The sequence below is a fragment of the Entelurus aequoreus genome, linkage group LG27 (assembly GCF_033978785.1).
Source record: "Entelurus aequoreus isolate RoL-2023_Sb linkage group LG27, RoL_Eaeq_v1.1, whole genome shotgun sequence".
NCBI lineage: Eukaryota > Metazoa > Chordata > Actinopteri > Syngnathiformes > Syngnathidae > Entelurus > Entelurus aequoreus.
This window is the reverse complement of record NC_084757.1, coordinates 16,751,210-16,765,082: the sequence shown is the minus strand read 5'-3', so window position 1 is coordinate 16,765,082 and position 13,873 is coordinate 16,751,210. Positions and strand designations below refer to the sequence as shown.

The window sequence follows — 13,873 nt, the reverse complement described above, 5'->3', positions numbered from 1 at the left end:
ATAGGTAAGCGCAGTGTAATATTTTGGGTTGGAGTCAATAACCAGGCGAGGAAGTTACGTCTCTTTACTTCATACTTCAGAACCGACTCCCACACTTGCCGTCAGGGTGCGCAATACAACGTAAACCGTTGGCCAACCACAAAGTAACCACATTTTCGGGAGGGGAACTGAAATTCGGGAGTCTCCCGGGAAAATCGTGAGGGTTGGCAAGTATGGGGTAAAGTGTCTTGCCCAAGGACACAACAGTAGTGACTAGGATGGCGGAAGCGGGGATCGAATCTGGAACCCTCAAGTTGCTGGCACGGCCACTCTACCAACCGAGCTATACCGCCCCATTAAAAGAGATTGCTATTCAAGTTATCTCGATTACATTTTGGTGGATGTTTTTGATGCCAATATTCATATTTGTCTACACTTTCATTGTATTTGTGTGTTTCAAAGGTTTTTATGATCGCTTCTCTTTTGTTTACAATTTTGTTTCTTTTTTTTACGGTTTCGTTTTTTTTTTTACGGTATTAAAAATATTGGCAGTGTTTCAGCGCAAGGGGCGGGTGCCTGTGGGCGGGGCTTATAACAAGTTTAACCGGAGGCAGGTTGTATATTGCTCAGTAAATTCATATTAATACACTCTTTATTTGTGCATTTTATTTGATATTGTCTTAATGATGATTACCCTGTAGAAACAAGATATTTTGTTTTGGATTGGTTTGTGTTTTATAACAGTCGGAAAAGAAAATTAAAGAGTGTCCGCCCTGAGATGGTAGGTCGTGAGTTCAAACCCTGGCCAAGTCATACCAAAGACTATAAAAATGGGACCCATTACCTTCCTGCTTGGCACTCAGCATCAAGGGTTGGAATTGGGGGTTAAATCACCAAAATGATTCCCAAGCGTGGCCACCGCTGCTGCTCACTGCTCCCCTCACCTCCCAGGGAGTGGAACAAGGTGATGGGTCAAATGCAGAAGGTAATTTCACCACACCTAATGTGTGTGTGACTATCAGTGGTACTTTAACTTTAAAATGTCTGAATGGCTTTGATGTGTATATTTTGAGCTTTGTTTAAAATGAAAAAGTATATTTTGCTCAATAAAAATAGTACTCAGATTTTATTTCCCACCTGTTTGACATACTTAATTAATATATCATTGTATTCAGTCATGTACTTCTTCCTGGAAGTGATATAAGTGGTGGTCAACCAAGCCAAGATGGTTGTTGTTCAGCAAGCAGCGCACAAACTCTCTGAGTACACAAAGGGCATAGATCAGGAGTGTCAAACGTACGGCCCCAGGGCCGGATCAGGCTCGCGAACAGGTTTTATCCGGCCCGCGGGATGAGTTTGCTAAGTATAAAAATTAACCTGAAATTTTTGAATGAAATAAATAGCTGTTCTGAATGTGTCCACTGGATGTCTTATAGCAATTATTTGTATCTTTGTAGATGATGCTACATACAGTATGTACAAAATAAACATCAGTCGAGGAAAATAATCAAACTACATAAATAACATCCTGTAATTGGATTTTGATATGATTTTTTTTAATCTTGATAGATTGAAAGTTAACACCAATGAGTTGACTGATGAACATTATCACATAATTTATTCAGAAAATGTAAATAACGACAAATAAAGATAGAAAACAATTAACTGCAACATGTAAGTGTAAAAAAAACCCAAAAAACATTATGATTTGTAAAATTTCAGAATGTGCTTGTTCTATTTTTAAACAAAGAAAACAATCTAAAATTGTCTTTATTTTTAAGTTATCGTGCCGTGATTTTACCAGCCCGGCCCACTTGGGAGTAGATTTTTCTCCATGTTTGACACCCGTGCCCTAGATCTTCCTGCGAAAAATAGATACAAGCAACCAGTTAAACTATGCAATGTGTCGTTTTTGTTCGGGTAAGGTTGGGTTTTTTCATTCAACTTTGCGTCTTGCGAGGACGCGTCCATGTAAACCATCAACGACTAGGACCCGACAGCTGCCACCCGTGACTGCATATCCATTTAACAAACTAACTATTATTGAATCATCACCATATTTGATTGTTTTTCTGTTGTTGTTTAATACAAGTCCACAACCATAAAACACTTCCAGTAAGATGTGTAATAAGAGCTATAAATGATTTAGATATTATAGTTTTTATGCATACATTTTATTAGTCCAACCTCACATAATGTGGATCGTTGGCAAAAGAGCTGCAAACTTAAATACAGTCACACCTCATTTGTGTTCTATTTTCTGCAGACGTCCAGCGGGTGTCAGCGGGGAGTCATGAAGAGATTCCCTCCGAGCAGCAGGAGTGGCACACCAGTGTGGGACAGAAGGAGCTACAGGCCCCCTCCCACACTAAAGAGGAGCTGCCGTGGGAGCAGCTTCATGATGAAGATGAAGCTCAGTCCTTACAGCTTCATCACAGTCAAAGTGAGAAGAACAGAGGGGCGGAGCTTCTAACTCAACACATCACAGAAGCGGATGGAGACCATTGTGAAGATATAAACTCAGAACCAGACAGCATCTTTGCTCCACTGTCAGACATGGACGACATGATGTCAGACTCTGCTGAGAGCGATCACAGTGACGACATCCAAAAACCTGTAAAGAGTAAAAATGACTCTAAATGTGATACGAGACATCACACTAACAACAAACACTTTGACTGCTCTGAATGTGGAAAATCATTTCGACGTAAGTCCCATTTTACAAGACACATGAGAATACATACTGGAGAGAAACCTTTTTTTTGCTCAGTTTGCGCTAAAAGATTCAAAACTAAGAATGAAATGATATCACACATGAGAATACATACAGGGGTGAAACCTTTTCCGTGCTCAGTCTGTCCCAAAAGATTCTCCGTAAATGCTAAGCTGAAAAAACACATGAGAACGCACACAGGTGAGAAACCGTTTTCTTGCTCGGTTTGCAAGAAGGGTTTCTCCAGAAAGCAACACATGACCACACACATGAGAACACACATGGAGAAGCAATTTACCTGCACGTTTTGCCCTAAAAGATGTACCGAGAAAAGTCATCTTGTAGCACACATGAGAACACACACTGGAGAGAAACCTTTTACCTGCTCCGTTTGCAGTAAGAGTTTCTACACAAAGCACGTTATGACCACACACATGAGAACACACACTGGAGAGAAACCATTTAGTTGCACTGTGTGCAATAAGAGGTTCATGTATAAGTATCAGGTCAGCAAACACAAGTGTGTAACAGTCATGGAAGCTGCAGGGATTTAAAGGCCTACTGAAATGAAATTTTCTTATTTAAACGGGGATAGCAGATCCATTCTATGTGTCATACTTGATCATTTCGCGATATTGCCATATTTTTGCTGAAAGGATTTAGTAGAGAACATCGACGATAAAGTTTTGGTCGCTGATAAAAAAGCCTTGCCTGTACCGGAAGTAGCGTGACGTCACAGGTTGAAAGGCTCCTCACATCTGCACATTGTTTACACCAGCAGCGAGAGCGATTCGGACCGAGAAAGCGACGATTACCCCATTAATTTGAGCCAGGATGAAAGATTCGTGGATGAGGAACGTGAGAGTGAAGGATTAGAGTGCAGTGCAGGACGTATCTTTTTTCGCTCTGACCGTAACTTAGGTAAAAGGGCTCATTGGATTCCACACTCTCTCCTTTTTCTATTGTGGTTCACGGATTTGTATTTTAAACCACCTCGGATACTATATCCTCTTGAAAATGAGAGTCGAGAACGCGAAATGGACATTCACAGTGACTTTTATCTCCACGACAATACATCGGCGAAGCACTTTAGCTACGGAGCTAACGTGATAGCATTGTGCTTAAATGCAGATAGAAACAAAAGAAATAAGCCCCTGACTGGAAGGATAGACCGAAGATCAACAATACTACTATTACTATTAAACCCTGGACCTGTAACCACACGGTTAATGCTGTACCGCCTGGAGAAGCCTAGCAATGCTGTTGCTAACGACGCCATTGAAGCTAACTTAGCTACGGGACCTCGACAGAGCTATGCTGAAAACATTAGCTCTCTACCTACGCCAGCTCTCATCTGCTCATCACGACCCGTGCTCACCTGCGTTCCAGCGATTGACGGCGCGACGAAGGACTTCACCACGATGATCGGTGCGGTCGGCGGCCCAGAGACGGAGGAAGTCAAGGTGAGGACAGCGGCGCTGCGGCGGACGGCGTTGTAGCTTTCGACGACACCCCGGCCGCCATCAAAGTCGGCAAGAAACATATATTTCCCCAAAGTTACATACGTGACATGCACATAGCGCCACGCACGTACGGGCAAGCGATCAAATGTTTGGAAGCCAAAGCTGTACTCACGGTAGCGCGTCTGCTATCCAACTCAAAGTCCTCCTGGTTGTGTTGCTGTAGCCAGCCGCTAATACACCGATCCCACCTACAGCTTTCTTCTTTGCAGTCTCCATTGTTAATTGAACAAATTGCAAAAGATTCACCAACACAGATGTCCAGAATACTGTGGAATTATGTGGTGAAAACAGACGATTTAAGATGGCCACCGTGCTATTCCAAAATGTCTGCTTCAACCTGTGACGTCACGCGCAAACGTCATCATATCGAAACGTTTTCAGCCGGAAGTTTCCGGGGAAATTTAAAATTGCACTTTATAAGTTAACCCGGCCGTATTGGCATGTGTTGCAATGTTAAGATTTCATCATTGATGTATAAACTATCAGACTGCGTAGTCGGTAGTAGTGGGTTTCAGTAGGCCTTTAAAAACACTTAAACAGTGATTGTGCTAAATGTACTTTAAAAACACAGCATGTTTAATATGAATGTATATTTTATGTTATATGTAGTGCTTCTCCTTTTCTAGTGTTATACAGTATGTTGTCCTGTAATTACTTTTTAAGTTGTGTGTATTTATTGAATATTACTGTATATATGTAGCTACTGTTTCATTTAATTTTCTCATTGTTAAAGAGAGGACTTCTTATTATTTTCATTTGGGTTTTTTTGTGTCTCATAAAATCACACATTTTTCCCATTGCATTTTATTGATGTTAATATCCAATTACAAGTATGAATAAATACAATTGTTAACAAAATTTGGACTCTGGTAGATTAGCAGCATTGTTACGTCATGGATGTCAACTACTACAAAACGTCAACCGAAGAAGAAAAAGACTGAAGTTAGCAACACATCACTGAATTTATAGAGCCATCGCGAATGGAGCTGGTTGTTTTTATTGCTGCATTTGTACTTATTTTACCACACAGCTTCTGTCAGAATAATTGTATAGAAGTTATCGTACAACTTCTGTGTTACATTGACTTCAGCTCGCCCTGCGAGAAGACAAAAGCTGTCTTTGATCTTACCAAGCAAAAGGCTTGTAAAACTCCACTGTGTACGATGAGAAGAGACATGAAGGCGTCGGTTTCTTTGATCTATTGTGATCCACAGGAAGATTTTGTCTTGGCCCGAGATCTACAAAGCGGAGCGGAAGCAGGACCAGACGCAAGCTCCAGGCATCTTTTCTTTGAACTGTTTTGTGACCGAAGGCAACGGCTGTTTACGACTCCCCTCTCCCCTTAGAAACAGCTGTTGCCATGTAATCAGGGAAAGTCCAAATAAAAGGGGAGCCGTGCAATCCGGTTGTCAGAGCGTGGGACGACACTGTACAAGAGTACAGGTGTACGCACTCTTCTCATGGAGCTTAATTGAATCCTGTCTCTGTTTAATTCCTTGCTCCTTGTCTGTTTAATAGATGTCATCGGGGTTTGAACCTGACAGCTTTTAATATTAAAGTCTTCTTCAAATGTATTACAAATAATAGCCACCACTTTGTGTCAAACTGTCAAAAACCCATCAATCAAAATTATTTATGACCTTTAAAGGCCTACTGAAATGAATTTTTTTTATTTAAACGGGGATAGCAGATCTATTCTATGTGTCATACTTGATAATTTCGCGATATTGCCATATTTTTGCTGAAAGGATTTAGTATAGAACAACGACGATAAAGATCGCAACTTTTGGTATCTGATAAAAAAAAAGGCTTGCCCCTACCGGAAGTAGCGTGACGTAGTCAGTTGAACATATACGCAAAGTTCCCTATTGTTTACAATGATGGCCGCATGAAGTGAGAGAGATTCAGACCGAGAAAGCGACAATTTCCCCATTAATTTCAGCGAGGATGAAAGATTTGTGGATGAGTAAAGTGCAAGTGAAGGACTAGTGGGGAGTGGAAGCGATTCAGATAGGGAAGATGCTGTGAGAGGCGGGGGTGACCTGATATTCAGCTGGGAATGACTACAACAGTAAATAAACACAAGACATATATATACTCTATTAGCCACAACACAACCAGGCTTATATTTAATATGCCACAAATTAATCCTGCATAAAAACACCTACGTGTTTGTTATGCTAGCTCCTAGCTCCTCTGCTAGCTCCTAGCTCCATAGAACGCGCCAATACAATTCAAACACCTGATCAACACACACAATCACTCAGCCCAAAAGACCGTTCACCTAACCCAAGGTTCATAAAGCTTATATATTTTTAAAAAGTTACGTACAAGCTATCAAATGTTTAGCAGCCAAGGCTGCATACTCACGGTACCTGATATTCAGCTGGGAATGACTACAACAGTAAATAAACACAAGACATATATATACTATATTAGCCACAACACAACCAGGCTTATATTTAATATGCCACAAATTAATCCTGCATAAAAACACCTACGTGTTTGTTATGCTAGCTCCTAGCTCCTCTGCTAGCTCCTAGCTCCATAGAACACGCCAATACAATTCAAACACCTGATCAACACACACAATCACTCAGCCCAAAAGACAGTTCACCTAACCCAATGTTCATAAAGCTTATATATTTTTAAAAAGTTACGTACGTGACGCGCACATACGGTCAAGCTATCAAATGTTTAGCAGCCAAGGCTGCATACTCACGGTACCTGGTATTCAGCTGGGAATGACTAAAACAGTAAATAAACACAAGACATATATTTACTCTATTAGCCACAACACAACCAGGCTTATATTTAATATGACACAAATTAATCCTGCATAAAAACACCTACGTCTTTGTTATGCTAACTCCTAGCTCCTATGCTAGCTCCTAGCTCCATAGAACACGCCAATACAATTCAAACACCTGATCAACACACACAATCACTCAGCCCAAAAGACCGTTCACCTAACCCAAGGTTCATAAAGCTTATATATTTTTTAAAAAGTTACGTACATACGCAAAAAAAAAGTTGCGCACATACGGTCAAACGATCAAATGTTTAGAAGCCAAAGCTGCATACTCACGGTAGCACGTCTGCGTCTTTGTCATCCAAATCAAAGTAATCCTGGTAAGAGTCTGTGTTGTCCCAGTTCTCTACAGGCGTCTGTGTATCGAAGTCAAAAGTCCTCCTGGTTAGAGTCTCTGTTATCCGAGTTCTTCCATCTTGACTGCATCTTTCGGGAATGTAAACAAAGACGCGCCGGCTGTGTACTGTTGTTGCTGACTTCTTTCGAAAAATACGTCCGTTTCGCACCGACAACTTTCTTCTTTGCTTGCTCAGCTTCTTTCTCCATAATGCAATGAACATAATTGCAACAGATTCACGAACACAGATGTCCAGAATACTGTGGAATTATGAAATGAAAACAGAGCTTTTTCGTATTGGCTTCAATGTGGAAGGCATACCCGTGTTCCCCGGGCTACGTCACACGCATACGTCATCCTCAGAGGCGTTTCGAACCGGAAGTTTAGCGGCAAATTTAAAATGTCACTTTATAAGTTAACCCGGCCGTATTGGCATGTGTTATAATGTTAAGATTTCATCATTGATATATAAACTATCAGACTGCGTGGTCAGTAGTAGTGGGTTTCAGTAGGCCTTTAATCGCTCCCTGGTTCCGGTGTGTACGTCCCGCCTTCTGACATCTATGATTTGATAAGATATGATTTCCATTTAATATATTTAATTTGACAGGGCTTTGAAAGATGTGTCTATGTCATCTCTATATATTTATTTTAACAGGAAAGTGTATGTGAACTATACAAAGCGTCTTCATTGTTGGAATTTTGAAACATGGCGAGTGTGTTATGTTATGCATGTTAATGTATGTGTGTGTGTGTGTGTGTGTGTGTGTGTGTGTGTGTGTGTGTGTGTGTGTGTGTGTGTGTGTGTGTGTGTGTGTGTGTGTGTGTGTGTGTGTGTGTGTGTGTGTGTGTGTGTGTGTGTGTGTGTGTGTGTGTGTGTGTGTGAATGTGTGTGTGAATGTGTGTTTGTGTGGACCCACCCAGGAAGGATAGAAGAATGTCTTGTTCTACCATGATGGGTTTTATGTGGGGTCAGTTGGGGTCAGCCTTTTCCATGTTTGACAGTTCAGAGTTAAAAAAAAAAAAAAAATTGGAAAAGAGGTGTCCTGTTTATTTATAATAAAGTCATTGTAGCGCGTGTTTGTAAAGATGACTGCTGTTGAAAGAGATAAACAATGAAAGACAAAAAAGCAGTCATATAAGCATGTGAGAAAAAGAAGGACCCACTTTGTGTCAAAACTGTCAAAAACCCATCGATCAAAATGATTCATGACCTCTAAGCCCCGCCCCCTGGCATCCGGTGTGTATGTGCCGCCTTCTGGCATGTATGATTTGATAAGATATGATTTATATATATTTAATTTGACAGGAAAAATGTGAAAACTATAATCTACATATTTACTATATTGAATATATTGATCTGACAGAAAAGTTATTGCCGCTATAGTCACAGTGTGTAGACTTGAAAGGGGTCTTGTATCCTGAGCGAGGGCTTTTTTTACAGGAAGTTTTGGAGATGATAAATGATAAATGGGTTATACTTGTATAGCGCTTTTCTACCTTCAAGGTACACAAAGCGCTTTGACAGTATTTCCACATTCACCCATTCACACACACATTCACACACTGATGGCGGGAGCTGCCATGCAAGGCGCTAACCAGCAGCCATCAGGAGCAAGAGTGAAGTGTCTTGCCCAAGTGATGTCACAAATGATTAGGGCCAAGTGATGTCACAAATGTTCCGCAGAAGCAGGTACAGATGGCAGTGAGGGCTGTCTTTGGGAACAAATCTACCAATCATTAGAGGAAAGAGGCGAAAGAGAGTCCACTTTTCTATTGCTTTCCCTGGCAGAGCTGCATCACGGAGAACTGATTCTTTTAGAGGCACAGGCTTATGCTTCCTGTCATTCTGGCCAAAGCAAAGTTTGTTCAATTGAGTATTGAACTTGTGTGACATACCAATCACTATTGGTATGTCACACCTGGTTTGTAGGCAGGGAAGACCAGACCATGTGGTGCAATCCATGGGGCAACCAGCTCTTAACTCACACATGACAGCCACCATCATGCCAGCTCCCTGGCCCAACACACCAAACCTTACCCTTTCCCCTGGGAGATCAGGGTTCAATTCCCAGCATCAACAAACCCTGATGTAGTAGCCTAAAAGTCAGCATTACAGTGCGATTTTTGCATCAGTTAAGGCTTGGCCTCTGACATCAAAGACTGTTGTCTATCAATGAACTTATGTGCAGCTTCACAACTCGACTAAGCCAGTCAGCAAGGTCGATCATGGAAAAGTATGAGGAGGAGACAAATACATGAGTAAAATTGTCTGTAAAATAAGTGTTTAATATTTTTTAAATTGTCTGTCACTAATCCACACATCACCTCAGTATGCATTAACATGGTCACTCTGCATCAACCAGGCCTTGAACTCACAACTTCAAACTGTATCCCTCGATCACCTGACTTGTAACAAACTTTCAAAAGCCTTTGTCCAGTGAGTCGTATAGCTCACTTAGATGCCCCAGGAAGAGGGGTTATATCCTTGCTGCAGGGACCCCCTTGCTAGTTCTTTGTTGTGTGTCATTTCCTCCTGAAGAAGGGAGTAGTGTAACTAAACTAAATAAACACAATTATAACTGCTGCGCAGCGATGGGTCGGGTCCGGGCGATTTTTGGCAAATCAAGGCAATTCTGAGCAACAAACAGGAGAACAAGAAGGCAAGACAGTTGACATTATAATGTTCCTTTTTCACCAGTTGAGGCTAAAATCCACAACAATAGAACCAAAGACTGTGGTCTATCATGCTGAGCTAATTGGCAAGTGACAATTCAACAGTGGCTTCACAAATTGATTAAGCCATTCACTGTTGTGCATGAAGATTTGAAACCACTGTAAATATATCAGTTATCAAGACAAAAATCTGAAAATACACATATTGCATCCAGACAGAATGGAGATATTGGTAATATGATTTTTTAATTGATTCGATTTGCTCCATAAGTTAATAACTGATGTTTAATCTATCATGACTCTAAAATGTATATGTTTGCTTCACAATTTTCATGAGCTGTCATCACCACCTTTGTCAGGACTTGAACCCAGGTTCTTTGGCACCAAGAACCAGCTCCTAAATCACTGAGCTATTTCACAAATGGAATCACCAGCCAGACAGCAGTTGTCAAGGCAAATTTCAAAAATGGTCCTCCCAGTCACAGCTAATCTTTGCCTGAGTCAACAAGATTTGCTGATGAAGATCTTGCTTTCTTATAATTAATGGTTGTGGAAATAAATTGGTAACAGAACATTTCAGTTATAGGACTGCCATTATTTGTATGTCTGATCAGAAGGTGTAAGGTAATAGTATGGTGGACCTGATGACTGAAGGCAGCCAGCTGGTTAGCTCAGTCACTATTGCCAGTGACTTTAGACTGGGTGACAGGTGTTTAAATCCCAAAATGGGCAATTATGTTACAGTTTGATCAACAGGATCTGGGGAAGAAGAGCTTGCTTTAAAATAAACAAAAAAATTGGATATGAAAAGTATTTGTATCAGTAGTCACAAGGAAATGTATTTTGCACCATTATTTGCAAATGTTATCAGGAAGTATGTCCCTGGTGACACAGGATCTTACCCATGCTTTCAACAATCCCTGAAGAACTCTTTCTTCCAAAAACGGTTCTCTGGATCAAAATAGTTCTTACTGGAACCCTTAGTGTTAGTGAGAACCCTTTTAAACCCAATTATTCAGAAAAGGGGTTTTAAAGGGTTCTCTGGATCAAAATGGTTCTTACTGGAACCATTAGCGTTACCAAGAACCATTGAAAAACCCTTTCTTCGGGAAAGGGTTTTTCAGAAGCAAATAGTTCCAGTTAGAACCTCAGCCCTTTTAGAAGAACCCTTTTGGAACCCTTATTTCTAAGAGTGTATGATGACGTATGCACGTGACGTCAATCGTTGAAACGGAAGTATGCGGACACATTGAATCCTATACAAAAAGCTCTGTTTTCATCTCAAAATTCCACAGTATTCTGGACATTTGTGTTGGTGAATCTTTTGCAATTTGTTTAATGAGCAATGAAGACTGCAAAGAAGAAAGTTGTAGGTGGGATCGGTGTATTAGCGGCGGACTACAGCAACACAACCAGGAGGACTTTGAGATGGATAGCAGATGCGCTAGCCGCCGACCTCACCTTGACTTTCTCCGTCTCCGGGCCGCCGACCGCATTAGGGACGGCGTGGCGAAGTTGGTAGAGTAGCTGTGCCAGCAATCGGAGTGTTGCTGGTTACTGGGGTTCAATTCCCACCTTCTACCTTCCTAGTCACGTCCGTTGTGTCCTTGGGCAAGACACTTCACCCTTTGCCTCTGATGGCTGCTGGTTAGCGCCTTGCATGGCAGCTCCCGCCATCAGTGTGTGAATGTGTGTGTGAATGGGTAAATGTGGAAATACTGTCAAAGCGCTTTGAGTACCTTGAAGGTAGAAAAGCGCTATACAAGTACAACCCATTTATCATTTATTTATAATCTGTGATCGGGTGAAGTCCTTCGTCGCGCCGTCGATCACTGGAACGCAGGTGAGCACGGGTGTTGATGAGCAGATGAGGGCTGGCTGGCGTAGGTGGATAGCTAATGTTTTTAGCATAGCTCTGTGAGGTCCGGTTACTAAGTCTGCGGTCCTCTCCAAGGTTTCTCATAGTCATTCATATTGACATCCCACTGGGTTGTGAGTTTTTCCTTGCCCTTATATGGGTTCTGAACCGAGGATGACGTTGTGACTTGTGCAGCCCTTTAAGACACTATATAAATAAATGGCTATATAAATAAACATTGATTGATTGATTGATTGATTGATCGATCTTTGGACGGCGTGGCAAAGTTGGTAGAGTGGCCGTGCCAGCAATCGGAGGGTTGCTGGTTACTGGGGTTCAATCCCCACCTTCTACCATCCTAGTCACGTCCGTTGTGTCCTTGGGCAAGACACTTCACCCTTGCTCCTGACGGCTGCTGGTTAGCGCCTTGCATGGCAGCTCCCGCCATCAGTGTGTGAATGTGTGTGTGAATGGGTGAATGTGGAAATACTGTCAAAGCGCTTTGAGTACCTTGAAGGTAGAAAAGCGCTATACAAGTATAACCCATTTATCATTTATTTATATTTCTGAAATATTTCTTGATTTTAAATACCACCAACAGATTAAATAGGTTTTACCAACATTAAAATATACTATGCAACAATAGTTTTAACAATACTACAAATAATATTGAAGTCATGTTGTTGATTGTATGGTTTAGTTTAGGTTTTAAGCCACATACTGCAGTTAAAAAAATGAACAATTAGTTTCATATGAATGGTAAATGTTTAAAGCTATTAATGCCAAGGTTTTTCAGATCTTCCCATACTACTTTTTAACCTTTAAATGTCTACTTTTTATCATTGTAAGATTTTCAGGAAAATATATTTAGTTTATTTTTCATATTACAAGTGTTTTGAGCCATGTCTTGTGAACAATTTCCCTTGTGGATCATTAAAGTTTTTCTAAGTCTAAGTAAATACCGGTAATGTTTAATCCACATATTTTTTAAATATTTAACACAATGTTTTTAATTGCCTGTCACTACATTGTAGGAATATTAATAGTTTTCTTCTTTTTGTAATGTCCCCATGTTTAATATACATATTGTGGATTTAAGTTGCAATATAAGTGCAGCTTTTATTGTCATTGTACAACAATACAACAAAATTGATTGATCAACTTTTGAGTTTTGAGTTTGAGTTTGAGTTTATTTCGAACATGCAAGCATACAACATGATACATCACAATTTCCAGTTTCTTTTCAACATGTTCGAAAAGGAGTAGGAAGAAGCAGAGCTTATTTAATCCTACCCCTTTTCTTTACATAACAGTTGCAAAACTATAAAAACTTTAGCTTCTTGATTTTACAACGTTTAAGTGTAGTGTGACTTTGTTGGTGCTTTTTGTCAGGTTCAAACACCGAACTATCGATTAAACAAGACAAGAAGCAAGGAATCAAACAGAGACGGGATTCAATATAGCTCATGAATTGATTAACGGAGACCCCGACTTAAACAAGTTGAAAAACTTATTCTGGTGTTACCATTTAGTGGTCAATTGTTCGGAATATGTACTGTACTGCGCAATCCACTAATAAAAGTTTCAAAAAAAGCGCGTGTGGACCTGCACCCTCCGTCAGTGTCACCCTACCGCTCTGAGGAACAAGCCTCCTCATTTATTTGGGCATTTCCTGATTACATGGCTGCAGCTGCTTCTAAGGGAAGGGGTCATAAAAAGCTGCTGCACTGGGTCATAAACAGTTCAAACAAAAAGGTCTTTGGAGCGGTGTCAGGTTTGCCTCCTCTCTGCTCGTAGATTTCGGGTCCTTCCTGTGGCAGTCCAATAGATCAAAGAAACCGGCACCTCCACAGCACATTCCATCGCACACAGTGGAGGTTTACAAGCGGTCTGCCTTTTGCTTGATAAGATCAAAGACAGCTTTCGTCTTCACGCAGGGCAACCTGAACTCATAGCAAACAAGTTGTGCGACAAC

The 13,873-nt window shown here is 40.9% G+C and overlaps 1 protein-coding gene across 1 annotated transcript in view; it reads left to right on the top strand.

Moving 5' to 3' along the window:
* The window catches only part of LOC133644053 (gastrula zinc finger protein XlCGF8.2DB-like), a 6,507-nt gene extending 956 nt beyond the window's left edge, over positions 1-5,551 (top strand). The window contains exon 2 of the mRNA XM_062038373.1: positions 2,246-5,551. Coding sequence (XP_061894357.1) covers positions 2,246-3,246 — 1,001 coding nt within the window. The 3' untranslated portion in view covers positions 3,247-5,551. The remainder of the gene's footprint in view (positions 1-2,245) is intronic.
* The last annotated feature ends 8,322 nt before the right edge of the window (positions 5,552-13,873 follow it).